General features: G+C 44.0%; 1 protein-coding gene across 6 annotated transcripts in view; it reads left to right on the top strand.

Annotated features, from left to right (window-relative positions):
* Positions 1-16000, top strand: part of GBF1 (golgi brefeldin A resistant guanine nucleotide exchange factor 1) — a 107245-nt gene that overhangs the window by 86386 nt on the left and 4859 nt on the right. For 4 of the 6 annotated variants that reach the window (XM_048312107.1, XM_048312105.1, XM_048312108.1 and 1 more), the window contains 18 exons: positions 101-303; positions 716-839; positions 1138-1263; positions 1853-1935; positions 4156-4392; positions 5305-5398; positions 7984-8160; positions 8660-8724; positions 8822-8945; positions 9523-9594; positions 10490-10584; positions 11028-11181; positions 11395-11617; positions 12814-12977; positions 13288-13534; positions 13931-14130; positions 15058-15208; positions 15556-15686. In XM_048312107.1, the coding sequence (XP_048168064.1) occupies positions 101-303; positions 716-839; positions 1138-1263; positions 1853-1935; positions 4156-4392; positions 5305-5398; positions 7984-8160; positions 8660-8724; positions 8822-8945; positions 9523-9594; positions 10490-10584; positions 11028-11181; positions 11395-11617; positions 12814-12977; positions 13288-13534; positions 13931-14130; positions 15058-15208; positions 15556-15686 (2670 nt within the window). The remainder of the gene's footprint in view (positions 1-100; positions 304-715; positions 840-1137; positions 1264-1852; positions 1936-4155; positions 4393-5304; positions 5399-7983; positions 8161-8659; positions 8725-8821; positions 8946-9522; positions 9595-10489; positions 10585-11027; positions 11182-11394; positions 11618-12813; positions 12978-13287; positions 13535-13930; positions 14131-15057; positions 15209-15555; positions 15687-16000) is intronic. The other 2 variants (XM_048312106.1, XM_048312110.1) reach the window with 1 other exon arrangement.

Here is a 16000-nt window from a genome sequence, read left to right as displayed (position 1 = left end):
AGGCTGATCTTTCTTCTGTTTTGTTTTTGGTTCAAATGCCAAGAACAATCTAAAATAAGAAATGCACTTCAAGCTGTAATTTTCTGAATGTCTCCTGCAGCTCCTGATAACCGGCACAGAGCAGTTCAACCAAAAGCCAAAGAAAGGGATACAATTTCTTCAGGAGAAAAACCTTCTTGCCACCCCCATCGACAACAATGAAGTGGCCAGGTGGCTAAGGGAAAATCCTCGCCTGGACAAAAAGATGATTGGGGAATTTGTGAGTGACCGTAAGAACATAGACTTGCTGGAAAGCTTTGTTGGGTGAGTATCCTTCTGAATCTCTGTAGTCAGGAAGGAGTGAAAGTTAAGAGTTTAGTAATAAAAAAAGCAGTAGAATGGTAGTTCCTGGAGGCATTGGATTTCTATCACTTGGTTCTCTCTGTACTGCCACGCCTTAATTCTGTGCATGTCTTGCATATGGTAACACCTTAGATATATACAGGTATGATATTCAAGTGCCTTCCAGCAGGGCCAGTGTCTGTGAAGACTGGAGAGATAATTATATAATCACTTGTAGGACTGTTGATTCTGTTTTACTGGTTTTTGCCTGTTCATGGTATATTTCTTCTCACCCTCCTCTCTACTGTCTGAGCAAACAAGTTTGCAGTTAGTAAGTTTATCATACCTTTCCCATCCTATTTCAGCTTCTCACTACATTTCATTGTTTTTGCAGGACTTTCAGCTTCCAAGGTTTAAGACTGGATGAAGCTTTACGACTTTATCTAGAGGCCTTTAGATTACCAGGAGAGGCACCTGTAATTCAGAGACTGTTAGAAGCCTTCACAGAGCATTGGAGGGTGTGTACTTGGTCGCAGAAAGCTCAAAACTGTGTTCTTTCTTGTCCATCTGCTTGCCATGATGGACATGTCAGATCAAATTGCCTATATAACTGTGCCCTGCAAGCAGCAGCTGTTCTTTTGCAGGAGCTGGCAGTAGTAAATAGATTCCTGGGCTGCTTTTTAGAAGCTTGAGCCAGAACTTGGGATTTTTGTTTGTCCCAGAGATGATTCAGTACTGTGGTTAGGAAAATGGCTGTCTTGGTCACTGATATCACTGTTCCTGTGGGATTAATTTGTGCATCTATTTGCCTTTCAGAAATCAAATGGGTCTCCGTTTGCTAATAGTGATGCCTGCTTTGCCCTGGCCTATGCAGTTATTATGCTGAACACTGACCAGCACAACCACAATGTCCGCAAGCAGAATGTCCCAATGACTCTGGAGGTGAGTGTTTCCAGTGTAGGCATCTGTCTTCTCTGGTTTTGATAACAGTGTAGTACCTCTTTTTATCTCAATGGCATTGTCTCTCTTCCTTGGCCGCCTTCACTCATATACACAGTAAGCTGGTGTGCAGCACCACAGCTGAGTACGATTTGAGAGAGGAGCTGTAGGCAAGAGACAGCCTGAAGAAACAGGAGCTTACCAGAAAACGAAGCAAATTCATCAAGAGGCTTGTGTTTGTGTGAGCAAACTGTATCCTAAGACATAGTAACATCGAGAAGATTGTTGTACTGCTGTGGGCTCCTAGAGGGCTGAAGGCATGTGAGTGTCAGTGCAGTGGTACAGGCCTGCCATTCTGATGTGCAGCCTCAGCTAAGCACCTGTTGTGTCTCTGTTCTTTGCTTGTGGGTATAGGCAGGAGATACTGCACACTACTCCCACTAAGGATGGCATTTACCTTTGAATTTTGAGTCTGCATGTTGAAGAATGCAGGAAAATCTCCTTCTGGCCCCATGAAAAACAAGCGGTGTACTGAGTCCAGCCAGTTAAAGTTGGAGATACTAGGAATTAATGTTGGTGTCTCTTTTTTCAGGAGTTTCGGAAGAACCTGAAAGGTGTGAATGGGGGCAAAGACTTTGAACAGGACATACTGGAAGACATGTATCATGCCATCAAGTAAGAATCAACCTGCCATCTCCATATATTCAGAGAGCAAAGTAGAGTTGTTGGGTTGGTGAGATATCTGGAGAGTATGGAGAGAGACTCACCAGTCACGTGCCTGTTTACCTCAGACCAAATTCCAACTCCATGTGGGGCTGTGGTAAACAAGCCTGTCACAGCAATTACTCCTGGATTTTTGCCATGGTAGTTTAATCCAGACCTTAAACTAAATTTAAAAAATATGAAAAAATATGTTACTTCTGTGAATATGGAAAATAATGACTGAGCAAGACGAGCACATGTGAAATGCTGTATCTAAGAAGGCTCTGTTCTCCAGACCAGGCCTTTAGACTCTTTTAGAACTTTATGTAGTTCAAGAGATAATCTCATCCCCAGGGCAGCACTTGTGCCCTGACACAGTGTCCAGGTCTCCGTTTAATATATTCTGCTTTTGAGCTCTTCATATGAGGCTGCTGTCTTCACCAGCAGTTTCTGCTACCCCCGAAGCTCTTGGCACATGGAACAGTATTTGAGGAGAGTTCCTGGTGGCTGAGGCCCTTTTGTGCACAAGCTAGCTTTGGGTGGGAAGCTTTAATAATAGCTCAAAAATCAGTAAATCCAGGCCCAGCCAATTTGAAGCTGAGAGGATTACATCTCTGAGGAGACAGGATGTGACTGAGTCTCAGCTGATTTCCATCTGCAGTGGCAGGCAGTAGCTCATGCTGGAAACAGGGCAGTATGATTAGGCTGACCCACCCTTTTGAGCCTTCTCCAGGAAGGTGGGGTGATGCCTGAATATCTGGAAGTTCTTCAAGATGTCACTCTACTTTTCAAATAAAGCTCTAGTTTTGACTGGCCTCTCTCCCCTGAGGATGTTCTTAATGTTTTGAATAGTACACTGAGCATATACACATATCTTGGTTACCCAGCCTTTATCCCAGTCTATTTCCCTTTATTCCCCCATCACCAGGTACTCCAGCTTTTCCAGTATGTTCTATGATTAGAATAATTGGTGTATCATTTCAGTATTGCTCCATCTCAGATGGATTGACCCAATGTCATAGTTGAGATTGAGGAACTCTTTGTTTTATTTGTATTATTGGGGGGGAGGAGGGGGAAAGACTGTAATCTGTATGAAGTAGTATATGACCTCTTCAGGGTCTTAGCATTTCACCTTCAAGCACATTTTCATTTCCTGAGGCTTTCCAAGTAAACCCATTAACTTCTGTCAATTTCAGTCATATATGAAATTTTAGAAATAATGCACTGTTGACTGCAAACTTACTTTCCTATATAATCACAGTAATAACAGCTCTTGTCAAAATATGCCAGTACCTGAAACTGAGTTTATTTCTTATGCATAAATCAGGAGCAGTTTTCATAGTTGTTGTTAGCACATAAAAATTGCTTCTTTGGCAATTGAAGTATGTTATTTTTGATTGCAGAAAGAACTCTACTTTTCAGATTGGCTGCAATCTGCTATTCTTAGTGGCTTTGAGGCTCTTGTTCACTTAGTTGGTCATTTGCAGAGGATTTTCTCTTGTGCATTAATACCCTAGTCTAGAGAGTATGTATTTAGGCTTTATATATTTTAGTCTGGGATTGCAAGCAGTACTTGGATTGATCATAATTGTTTTATTACTGTATAGCTTCATCCAAGTTAAGAGTAAGGAGCTGTGGTACCCTGGTTATAAATCAATCATACTTTTGGTTTCTTGTTTTAATTTTCTACTGCCTGGCTTTCTAAAATTTTATTTTGGCATAATATGAGTATTTCCATTATTCTTATGCAAAGATACTTTTGCCTACTGTTGACTGCAGCAATGTAGCAATTTAGTTTTAACTGAAATAATGAGATAAAGAGAGCACTCTTAACAGGGTGAGAGTTGAATGGCGGTTGAAGCTTTGCCAGTGTGCTGTTCAAAATTTCCCATCATTTAATGGCAGTATGTGTTGTGCTTTGCACTTGTAGCAGTAGGTACCTGTTTCTTCAATGCCGACCTTACACAAGTTGCTGCTGGGTGCTTCTGAGAACCACCAGACTTTATATTCAGGATATCTAAGAAGGGCAGGGGAAGCAGGAAGGCCTAGGAAAACAGAATGTTTCAGGAGCTGGCAAAATCATTCCAGAATAGGTATTGCTTAGCTCTGGGACCACGTAATGAAAGGCACTGTGTAAATGTTAGGTTTGGCTCAGAATGAAAAATTCAATCTTTCTGCTTTCCTCCCTTGTAGAAATGATGAGATAGTGATGCCAGAAGAGCAGACGGGTCTGGTGAAGGAAAACTATATCTGGAATGTCCTGCTGCATCGTGGTGCCACTGATGAGGGAATATTTCTCCATGTGCCTCCTGGAAGCTATGACCATGACCTCTTCACCATGACATGGGGACCCACCATTGCAGCACTTTCTTATGTTTTTGACAAGAGCTTAGAGGAAACAATAATCCAGAAGGCTATCTCTGGTTTCAGGTAACTCTTACCTTCATAAAGACCCAGAAGAGTAAAAGTGTGACTATTGGCTCCTGTTTATCTCCTAGAGAGACATCACAGTGAATATCAAATATTGCTTTTCCTAGCTATTGAAAAGCACTTTTTTATGACCTATGATCCTCTAGTGTTCTGCCATTTGTATCAATTCAATCCCCTCGTGGCCTCTCTGGGTTGCCAGTCACTGTTTAGCTTGACTGCTGTGTTGTAATAAATCAAAGTCCTAGGGTACATATTTTTAAGCTCCAACCTGGTTGCATTTAAAGGACCTACTGACACAGCTGGGCTGTTTAGAAGTGAGGGGAAAAGTCACTTTTGCACAGTGATGCTGGCAAAATCTCCATGTATGAACAAAACCTGTAATGTGTGTGACTCCATAGCTGAGCCTAGATGGAATGGGGGATTTTTTTTTTCCTTCCCAGATGACCAGTAGTCAAAAACCTTACTATCTGTGAGCAACTCTATTGGAATGATCCTTGGTCATGCTTAGATCAGACCAAATGATGCTTTAAGCATAGTTTTAAAGCTCTTGTCAGTACACTGCTGTAGTCATGATATCTTGGAAACTGGATTTGAACATTACCACCAATCTCAGCAACTCTCATACATCAGGACAGGAGATTGGATGTAATGCTCAGGTGCAAGTGGTCTGTCTGTTTAGACTCACTTCTTTAAAGTGATCCTTGCATCAGCATAGACAAATATCAGTATCTATGGATAAGGATTGAGCTTATTTGAGCAGTAATAGTAGATTTCTATACATAAGCATTCATTATGAATGGGTGGAGAGGAAGGTCTAAAATGTCAACAGAGGGGGTCTCAGATTTGCTGTCCTGCGGACAGACTTATCTGTGCTGGCTTAGTACATTATTTTCTGTTTTCTTCTTTTCCCAGGAAATGTGCAATGATTTCTGCTCACTATGGCCTTAGTGATGTGTTTGATAATCTCATAATTTCTCTCTGCAAGTTTACAGCACTCAGCAGTGAGGTAAGTTTGCAAGGAGGGGAAAGAAGCATGACTTCTAGTGCACTGGAGCTCTCTTCCTCTGTTAAGTAGCAATACTTGCTTATTTTAGTTATCATTGTATCTGTAGGGATCTATCAGCCCCTACCCAGAGTTTTCTGGAGGAAGCAATGGGAAACATGTAGTGAAGTGTGACTTCCATAGGACAGATTCAAATATGCAAATTTTCTTCTACTCACAAGTGTCAGTTTGTGCAGAGCAGAATGCCTTGACGTAGAATTGTTAATCACCTATTTGATCTGAAGAGCCTTAGATCTCCCTGTGATCCCAAGCAAGTTCATACATTTCAGATACTGACTACGCAATTACAGGGTTTATGCAATGTCAAGGGGGACTGTTTTGTGAGCTGTACTTCCAAAATGTAGGAGCTGTGTAGATACACAGCATAAGCTTAAAGGGGTTAGAAAAACGAATGCTTTGAATTGTCAGTTGGGGTGTGGAGTCGGGTAGTAAGATCAGCTGTTAGCCCCACATTTGGCAAGCCCTAAAGACTCTTTCTTTGGGGTGTACCATGAGAATTAATTGAAGGTGCTGTGGTTAGTGTGAGCTTTATTGCCCAAATCTGTTTGTGTGTTACAGCATCCGCCTGTTTTTCCCCAAGGTGTTCGATAGACAGTGCGTGGCAGACCACGCTGTGTACTAAGGAGTAGCTGACAGCAATTCTTGTAAAGGGTCAGAATTCCCGAACGATCTCACGGTATTGTTCTCAGAACCAGTGCAAGACCCACAGTGAGCAAAACAGAATTGCCACACATACAGGAAAGGGAAACAAGATGATTCAAGACTGAAAGCATGGTAGTAAAAAGGCCAAGATAGGTGAATTTTTTAGAAGACAAAGAAATCCCATGCAGAGGGTTTGCTTTAGATTCCCTCTTCCTCCACAGCTGACAACAGTAAAGATGCAGTACCTGATCCTCTCCAGGCACACCAGACCTCAAGACTACCAGTAGGTAACACAAGCAGAGGAATGTCTGCCATGAGACAGTTTGACACAGATTTACACAGCAGAAGCAACTAGACTAGCAACTAAGTCCTCAGATGCACCAGCTATTGCCAGCTGCATCCCATCTAGTTGTGAGACTGGAATCTGGAGCAGTCTGAGGTCTGAGTTAATTATGTAAGCATGTCTTTTGGTGGTGACACAGAATCAGGGACTTCTGGATTTGAAGAAGGCTGAGTTCTTATCTTTGGTCAGATTCCAGGTACATCAATTACTTTCCGCTGTCCTAAATTCCTGTAAGGCTTGGAGACAGGAGTGGAATAGGACAACTGAACAAATATTTAAGTCTGGAGGAAGGAGAGGCCATCTTAAGAAGACTGAAAGAGTCAAAGCAGGCATCCTCTCCATGCACTGCAATTGCTATGCATGGCCACTTTGAAAGATGGGAAATGGAAAGGAACATGGAGGGGCTTTGACTGATTAGGAAGAATTAGTGTCCCACTTCATGAGCCATAGTTAAGACTCATACTGACTCATGTGTAAGTAGTAGCAAAACCTGTGTGTGTGGTTTTCAGTGATGTGGCTTCATACCACAGTGCAGAGTCAGGCATATTGCTATTTGCACCCTGACACTTCAGTGATACATGTATTCATGTGGTTTCCCCATAGCAACAGTGGAAAAAACCGAAATTGGTTGTTGCATTTCTGCCAGATTTCAGATTGGCACTTCTAATGGAGTTTGCTTCTAAATCAAAGACCCATTTTGATAACAGTTTTGCCAGCAGTTTGGCTGAAGCAAGAGCTAGTTTTTCTGAACTTCAGATCTGAAATGAGATAGATTGACTCCTTCAATCCCTTGTCTTCTCCTCCATTCTTGATGAGGGGGTAAGTATGGATTTTGCTCATGTAAACGAGAGAATGGCAAAGCCCATCCCTTCTCAAAAGGAAGATTGCAATGACCTTAAGTAACTACAAAAACATGGAGCACGTTACACTGTTTGATACTAGCTCACATGTTTGCTGGTTTTTTCCTTGTTTTGGCAGCATATGCTTGGTTGGTTTCAATGACTTTTTGTATTTTCAAAAGCTGTGAGTGTGTTGAACAGATTATGAGCATTTGTGATCCAGCAACTGTTGGCAGAGACTCCACGTCAGGATTGAATTACTTTGAATCTTGCTGTTAGGTAGTGGTAGGAGTAACTTTGCAAGTCAGCAATGGTTTTGGCCGTAGTTTCTTTCTCTAACAGCACGGCAGAGTAATTCCTGCATCCAGAGGAGATGTGGTACTTTTTGTAGAAGGCTTTGATCCTGAGCTGAGCTCCTGTAGCAGGATAAATTAGTGGCTTTTCAGCAAGCAATTTCAAAATGTTCTGAGTTGTTGTCGTTCTTGAGGAGCTTATATCTAGGTGGTTCAGTGATTCAGCTTGTATCAGGTGAGCCACCTTGTCCTTGTTTTTGTGCAAAGTGAATATGAGCTGAGGAGTTGTCCAAGCATCGTACAGAGAATTGTTATCTTTCCCATAACCAGTTCTGAAGCATCTGCCCTAATTTGTGTTGAAAAGAAAACATCTCTTTCTGACTGATTGCCACCGCCTCTTCTTTCCTGCAGTCTATTGAGACACTGCCCACTGTTTTTGGAAGTAATCCCAAGGCCCATATTGCAGCAAAGACTGTGTTTCACTTGGCCCATCGCCATGGTGACATTCTGCGAGAGGGCTGGAAAAACATCATGGAGGCCATGCTACAGCTTTTCCGGGCAGAGCTGCTGCCCAAGGCCATGGTGGAGGTAATAATTAGCTGGCTGGTGGATAATTGAGGAGTTAGGGGAGTGGGAAGCTGGCTTTTCATAGAGCCAGTTCCAAAAGTAGGAGGGCTCTCTTGTGAAGGCCTGGCTTTGGTAAAGTGTGTACAGAACTTGGAAGCCTGTGAAGGGTATAGTGTTCAAGTTATGTGCAGCTTCTTCTGTAGCTTGTTTCATTTTTTCTCATTTTACTTCTTGTTAGATTTGAGGAATTCCAGCATTTATTTTACTTTAACAGATTTTGAATGTTGTGCAGAAGAGGGACATGCTTATAGGCATGAAGTACTAGAGCACAACATTGGTGTTACCAGATGAGAGTGGCACTTTACTGACAGGATAGTGGGGTGAAGAGCTGGGTTTGACTGCACACATTTTGGCTGTTTGGTGTAGTGTTTCATCACTAAGAGAAACACAATGGGGTTGGCGGGGAAGGCTGTAAAGAAGTGGACAATTGGTTACATGCATGTCCTGGTCTCTGTTCCAGGTTGAAGACTTTGTGGATCCTAATGGCAAAATTTATCTGCAGCGTGAGGAGACACCATCTAACCGGTGAGTGGCGTGGATGTCCCAGGCAGTCTTTTTTGTACCAAGGCTGGAAAATAACATGATTGTTTTCTTACTGATGCTGGTGTCTTCTGGTTTGCAGTGGTGAATCAACAGTACTGAGTTTTGTTAGTTGGCTCACCCTCAGTGGGACAGAGCAATCTGGTATGAGAGGGCCATCTACGGAAACACAGGAGGCAAAGCGAGCAGCTTTGGAATGCATAAAGGTAACATATGGGCCGTAGAAGAACCTGGTTTTTTTCTTGGTGACAATACTATGTGGGTAACAGGCAACAGAGGCATAAATATGCATGCTGCTTGGCAGTATTGCAGGTAACAGGAGACTTGGGAACTGAAAGGATCTACAAAGGAGAGTATCTGGATTGATAGCTAAATGGTCTTTTGTGCTGCTGTGCACAAAGGTACTAACGCATCAAAATAGGAATGATTCACCAGGCTGGGATCTGCCCTGGGCATCACAGTCCTGTATTTAAAGACAAATTAATGAATTCTCAAACAATTCATCTTTTCCAAGACAGTGTTAAGGTATATGGTGCCAACAAAATCTGAACCTGGGGTTTGACCACTGTGTGGCCAGAGAAGTTACCTGTTAAAATCTGTTTAGCACAGATCAGGTCTGTTAAATGTAATTGATGTTAAAGAGTGAACTAGTTGGAAGGAGTTTTTCTCCAGATAATAACAACTATCGGTGCCTTTCCTGTGAACATGATGTGTTTCTGGATGATCTGTTTGTATGCCTTCCACACTCTCCAGATGCACAGTTGTCTCTTCTGTCTTTTGCAGCAATGTGATCCTGAGAAGTTGATCACAGAAAGCAAATTTCTCCAACTTGAATCCCTCCATGAGCTCATGAAGGTGAGAGAGATATTGGGCAAGGGACCAGATGGTAGTGGAACAAGTATGCTATGCATGGTAGTGGATATGTGCTGTGTACTCACCTAGCTCCTCTGTCCTCAGAGGAGGTCTTGGAACTATTTGGGATTTGAAACTAATCATTAGTTCACCTGTTAAAAGTAACTGCTGTTCTGGCAGACACAAATTGCTCTGGCAGTAGAAGAAAACATTAAATTGTGGAATGCATTCTAAAAGCCTTGAGAATTCTTGGCAAGTGTTTGAAAGTATTTGTAGTTCTGTGTCAGAGCTTAAAGATTTTCGTCATTTCAGGTGTGCTGTGTACCTAATGAGAGCATTCTAAAAGGCCACTCTAGAGGCAAGAGCTGTACAGAAATATTTGACAGTGTGTCCCTAAGTAGTGTGGTGCCTGGCTGCTGTGGGAGATATAATAAGGCTGGACTCATTAGCCTTTGGGCTAGAGAAGCTCATCTCCCTGGGAAAGTGTCATCTCAGTTCCAGGGGAGCATTGTGCTCCTACTCCGATTATGTCAGGAGTTCTCCCTTCATATGTAAGCTGATGGCTTGAGAAGAATAGCTCCAGTATTTGTAGTCAAGTATGCCTGCTTTTTCTGTACTTCACATGGTATTAGCAAGAAACTGCCAGATATCAGAATTCCTCTCCATCTGAGAGACTTTGTCAGAGTTTAACATCTTTTAAGTTCATATTGTATCTTGCATAATAAAAAAAGATATATTTTTCCCATAGATTTAGCTTGACCTCGATCCAGTGCCTTTTTGATAGACTATACATGACCTCACCAGGCAGTGGAATACAGTTTTGGCCAGACTCAAAGCATTCTGTTGGTTCCTCATTTTTGGGAGCTTGTGATTCATAAAAATATCATGGCTCTTCCAGGCTCTAATCTCTGTGACTCCTGATGAGGAGACATATGATGAAGAGGATGCAGCCTTCTGCTTGGAGATGCTTCTGCGGATTGTTCTAGAGAATAGGTATGACCTTGAAATACATGCACATTCACTGTAATGTCCCTGCTTTACTGCAGCTGCTGCCTGGGTTCAGGGAATGAGTTCCTTATGTCCTCGATTTGCCAGCTGAAGCAGCATGTGGCTGTAATTTCAGGGCTTAACAATTCCACTCTAGCATGTGCAAACAGAAAGGCTATTAGCTCATGAATTAGTGCTTGATATCCTGAAATCTGGAGAATATAAACTAAACTCCAGAGGGAGAATTCTCCCACCTGATTGCTTTACAAGTAATGAGTAAGAAGTTTGATGGTTTTGTTGTTTCTGTGTGTCTGTTCTTATATCTTCCAACTGGAATTTTTCACTGAAGTTAAGAAATAATGGGTCTGGAGTTGGTGGGAGAGGTAGCTGGATCCTGCTTGTCTCACATCCTTTCATCCTACCCTTTCCCTCCTCCTTGTTGTGGCTAGGGACCGTGTGACCTGTGTCTGGCAAACTGTCCGAGACCACCTTTATCACCTCTGTGTCCATGCAATGGAGTTCTGCTTCTTGGTGGAGAGGGCAGTGGTGGGGCTGCTCAGACTGGCCATTCGACTGCTGCGTCGAGATGAGATCAGTGCACAGGTAAGGGATTTTTGAACGGCAGTTACTGGGGTTTTGTGGCTATACCCGGTGACACAGGAAACCAGTTGCTGTTGGATAGACCCATATTAACCTGCCTGTGCTGCAGGTGGTAACAAACAGCAGTTGTAAGTAGCTCTAAATAAATGAAGGAGTACGTTGCTGGAGAATGGAGTGTAAGTAATAGGGTCTGTTATTGTCTCCTTCTCTGCCCAGGTTCTTCTCTCATTACGTATTTTACTTATGATGAAGCCAAATGTGCTGTCCAGAGTTAGCCACGAGGTTGCCTACGGCCTCCATGAGCTCCTGAAGACCAATGCTGCCAACATTCACTCTGGGGATGACTGGTACACGCTCTTCACCCTCCTGGAGTGCATCGGGTCTGGGGTGAAGCCGCCCGCAGCCCTGCAGGTTACAGCAAGGGCAGATAATGACACAGGTAAGACAGGCCAGCTTTTGCTAGGAAATCTGATGCCTGCCTGCCAGATAAGCAGCTGCTTCCTCAAGCTTTTCAATTAGCAAAGGGGACTGCAAGAAAACAAAGCTGATATTAAACTACATTAGCAAGATTAAAGACCAGCACCTGCTGTTCACTCCTCATGGTCTGTTCCTGTCTCTATTCTGCCACCTCCTCCTTCTCAGTGAGCAGCAATCCAGGTGCTAGTCCCTGGGGGGCAGTGGGAAGAAAACTGATACTGGTTCTGGCAGCTGTAGGAGGTCTTTGCTCTACCCAAGGAGCATTTTCTGCTGGTTGTGGTTTGGTGCCTTGGGCGCCATAATCTTTTATCTGGGCACGTAAATGTAAACCCAGCTGCTGTTCCTGTCATACTTGCTTCTTTTGTGGGACTGACTCCTTTCTGTCCCCATTTTAAGGTTCTCATAAAATGAGTTTTCTTTAAAATTATATTACTAGATCTATTTGTATTAATAGTCCCTGAACCATTCCCACAAGACCAACACACTATTCCTCACTTCTCTTGACTGTGTTAGAAAGGTGGTCTTTTCAGCAAATTGTTCAGTTTTGCTTTAGCCAGCTGTCAATATATTTGAGGCTGATGTGTTCAGATTTCTGAAGTAAAGAGCAAGAAGGGAGTCCTCCAGAAGGCTTTGTTTCTCTTTGCTTTTCTAGAACTTCTTTGATAGGTCCTGATGCTTTGTGTAGACAGATGGGAGAAGCATGATTTTTAAAAACACTTCAGGACTTTGTCCTCTGAACTGTCTTCTCTTTGCTGATAGAGCAAACTGCTTGACTTGGCACCTTGCACATCAAAACATGAGTTTTCTACCTCCTTATGAAAATGTTCGCTGCACTCTGTTCACAGCAAGTCTGTCTGTTGATGAGTTTCTAGATGGTGTTGAACAATGGAGAGAATGAGTTTTTACTTCTAAATAACATTATATCAGTAACTTAAATTTGTCCCTTGCAAAGACTTCTGTCTTGGGACAAGAGAAATTTAAGGTTATCCTAAATGTCAGGGCAGGTAGATCTGACAGGTGTGGAACATACTAGTAACCACTTGTGGTCCCTGGTTGATGTTGATCTGACTAATCTGGATTGCTTCTCCCTTATCCACAGCTGCTCTTGCAAGTTCCTGATTTGGCTTTGATCTAAACCCCACGCCTTTTGTCTTGAAGGTGCTCAATCAGACAGCGAGGTGTCCTCTTCCTATCATCCAAGTGACATGAGCCTGGACCGTGGCTACACCTCTGACTCTGAGGTGTACACAGACCATGGGAAGCCAGGCAAGATGCATCGCTCCATCACAGATGTGGACGTCATGAACAGTGGCTGGCTAGTGGTGAGTAGTCAGTGGGCTTCTGGTGCCCAAAGAAGACTACTCCTACCATGGTTGTGAGCAGAGGGTGTGGTAGTGACAGAAAGAATAAGACAATAGAAAAGAGAGCTAAGATGAGCTGATAATATAAAGGGAGGATGGGGAGAGACACAGATGGAAAGGAGAAAGCTTTGAGGCCAATGAGGAAGAAAGGGAAATGGACCATACAGAAACATTACCTGTTGGCTTCTGAAGAAAGGCCCTTTCAGTGTGTGCATGAGATGCTGCTTGTTGTGCTACCCTCTCCTGCTTACCCACTTGCTGTGCCCTGCAGGTGGGGAAAGATGACATCGACAACTCCAGATCCACTGCTGGGCTTAGCAGGCTGGGTCCATCACCTCTCGTCAATCAGTACAGCCTGACTGTGGGGCTGGATTTGGGCCCACATGACACAAAGTCTCTCATGAAATGTGTCGAGTCCCTGTCCTTCATCGTGCGAGATGCTGCCCATGTTACACCTGAGAACTTTGAGCTCTGCGTCAAAACAATACGTATCTTCGTGGAGGCCAGCTTGAATGGTGGTAAGATGGCCCTTCACTTGACAACCAGGATTTGGCTTGAGGTGGCCAGTCAGCAAGCAGTGTGAAGTACACTGTCAGGGAATGAGTCCCCAACCCAAAGAAAATGGTCTACCAGGAGAGGAGTGTCCTGTCTTCTGCTAGCAGCAGGGACCTTATTCTTACCCCCCTCCCTATGATGGAGGGGAGGTCTGGAGTTGATGTGGAGACAGCAGTATCAGCTCTTGCTGAAAGTTGTTCCTGAGGGGCACTGGGTCCCCTACAAGCAGATAGTGGTCATTTCAGAGGACCAGGGCCCTCTGCTGGTGATATCAAAAAGTGGCTGCTCTGTATGTAGAAAAGCAGAAAATTTTGTAGTGGACTATTGTATATGGAATGTTGTTGCCTTTTACTTCCTAGGCTACAAGTCCCAGGAGAAGAGGGGAAAGAGCCACAGGTATGACAGTAAATCCAGTCGGTTAAAAAAAAAGCCAAAAGACAGCTCCACACGGCGATCCCGGGTCTTGAGCCAGCACCAGGCGCACACACACAGTGATGAGGACGAGGATGAGAGCATCCCTGCCAGCTACCACACTGTGTCTTTACAGGTTAGTCAGGACGTAAGTATAGCAAGGATTTCCTCCTCTCCTTTCCCATTCTTAGGGCCTTGCTAGGTAATCACTGGAATTCTTTATGGGGCAAGGGAAGGCTGCATCCTGGATGAGTGGGCACTGGGTGGCAGAGGGTGGCTGTGGTGGCAGTATGTGGTTCTGCAGTGAAAGAGGAAGGCTGCAATTTGTACCGGCAAAAGCAGAATAGCAATGGTGACAGAGGTCCTCTGAAAAGCAAGGAGGTCTGAAGCTATGAGGCACTATAGTAGGTAAAATGGATTAAGGTCATTTGGAGGCATGAGGTTCATGTAGGATTAGCAAGGAGTCTGACAGGGCATCTGAGCTTGAGGAAAGGGGAAAGCCCTGTTGGCTGAGGCACTGGAATTTCAAATACAGAGGACTGGGCTAATGGAGTCATTTCTCTCCAGCTGCTACTTCAAAGGTGTGAAGGCACAGGCCTGCTGACTGCCAGGGTGTTGGGTCTCAGTTCAGTAGTAAACCGACTAGAGTGCTGTCATGTGCCTATACAGGCGAGGGAACTTCGCATGTGCTTCACATGTTAAGAAAAAAAATGTTTCAGAGTTGTTCTGGACAGCATAGCTGAATCACTGGGTTTATCCCTTTGCCTGAGAGTCAATGCTCTGTGCCAGGAAAGAGCCCGTTCTTCCTTTAGAGAGGACTGGAATGGTGTTCCTCAAAGATGAGACTGACGGGGCTACTGAACTGACATAAATCTTGTTAAAGATACCTGGCACTTTAAGGAGGGCACAGACAGCAGGGCCTGACACCATCTCTATAACTGTGTGTGGTTGTGTACATACAGAAAGCAGGCTCGAGTAGCTTGAGCCTTTTAGCTGTGTTTGGAGAACAGCAGAGGTCAGAGTTGCTTCAAAATTTGAAGTCCTGTGTGTTTCTTACTGTGCCGTGTACTTGCAGCTCCTGGACCTCATGCACACCTTGCACACACGAGCAGCCGGCATCTACAGCTCCTGGGCAGAGGAGCAGCAACACCTGGAGACAGCGGCCAGGAAAATCACAGCGGATTCCCGAACACTGTGGTCCAACTGCTGGTGTCCTTTGCTACAGGGTAAAGCCATCCCCTGGCAATGAGAGTGAGCAGAGACACTTCCAAAGTAATGGCAGGAATGTTGAGGAGCCAAGAACTAGCTGCAGAAAGCAGGCATAGGTTGTTTTTAGGGTCTCTTGTAATTGAAAGAGAACTTGGATCAGATTTGGAAAAACATCTTCAGGATGAGTTAGCTGCCAACATGTTTCTGGATCTGGTAGTAGACTGCTAGTCCATGGCCTGGAACAAGTATAATTATTTTTTTTCACAGAGAGTTTTTGATCTTCATTAGGATTTTTACTCTAGACTGGGGAAGTAGGGATGTGACATTCTCCCTGTGGGCTTCGCCCTAAATCCCTCTCTTGCAGGTATTGCCTGGCTGTGCTGTGATGCCCGACGGCAGATACGGATGCAAGCACTCACTTACTTGCAGCGGGCCCTCCTGGTACATGACCTGCAGTCCCTGGATGCCCTGGAATGGGAGTCCTGCTTTAACAAGGTAACTGCCTGGCTGGGATGGGCATGTGATCAGGGCAGCATTGTGTGCATTGTGTGCAGGAGTGTTGTCCTGCTTCAGCAGTCTATTCTTGAGCAGCTTGTTCACTGCAACAGACAAGATGTTCCCTACTCTGGTCCTGTGAAAAGTTCCTCTCTGCTTAGTGTCTCGTTTGAAAGACAGGTGTCTGCTAAGGAAGGCAAGAGCCTCCCTTGGAATGGAAAATGTAACCCCCTTCCCACCAAATTATTATAATTTTGAAATTAAGGGGCTTTCAGGCAAAGATATGAGAAATTGGAATAACAGTTCTGTACTAG

Source organism: Corvus hawaiiensis, chromosome 8 (genome assembly GCF_020740725.1).
Source record: "Corvus hawaiiensis isolate bCorHaw1 chromosome 8, bCorHaw1.pri.cur, whole genome shotgun sequence".
Lineage (NCBI taxonomy): Eukaryota > Metazoa > Chordata > Aves > Passeriformes > Corvidae > Corvus > Corvus hawaiiensis.
This window is presented reverse-complemented; position numbering and strand designations above follow the sequence as displayed.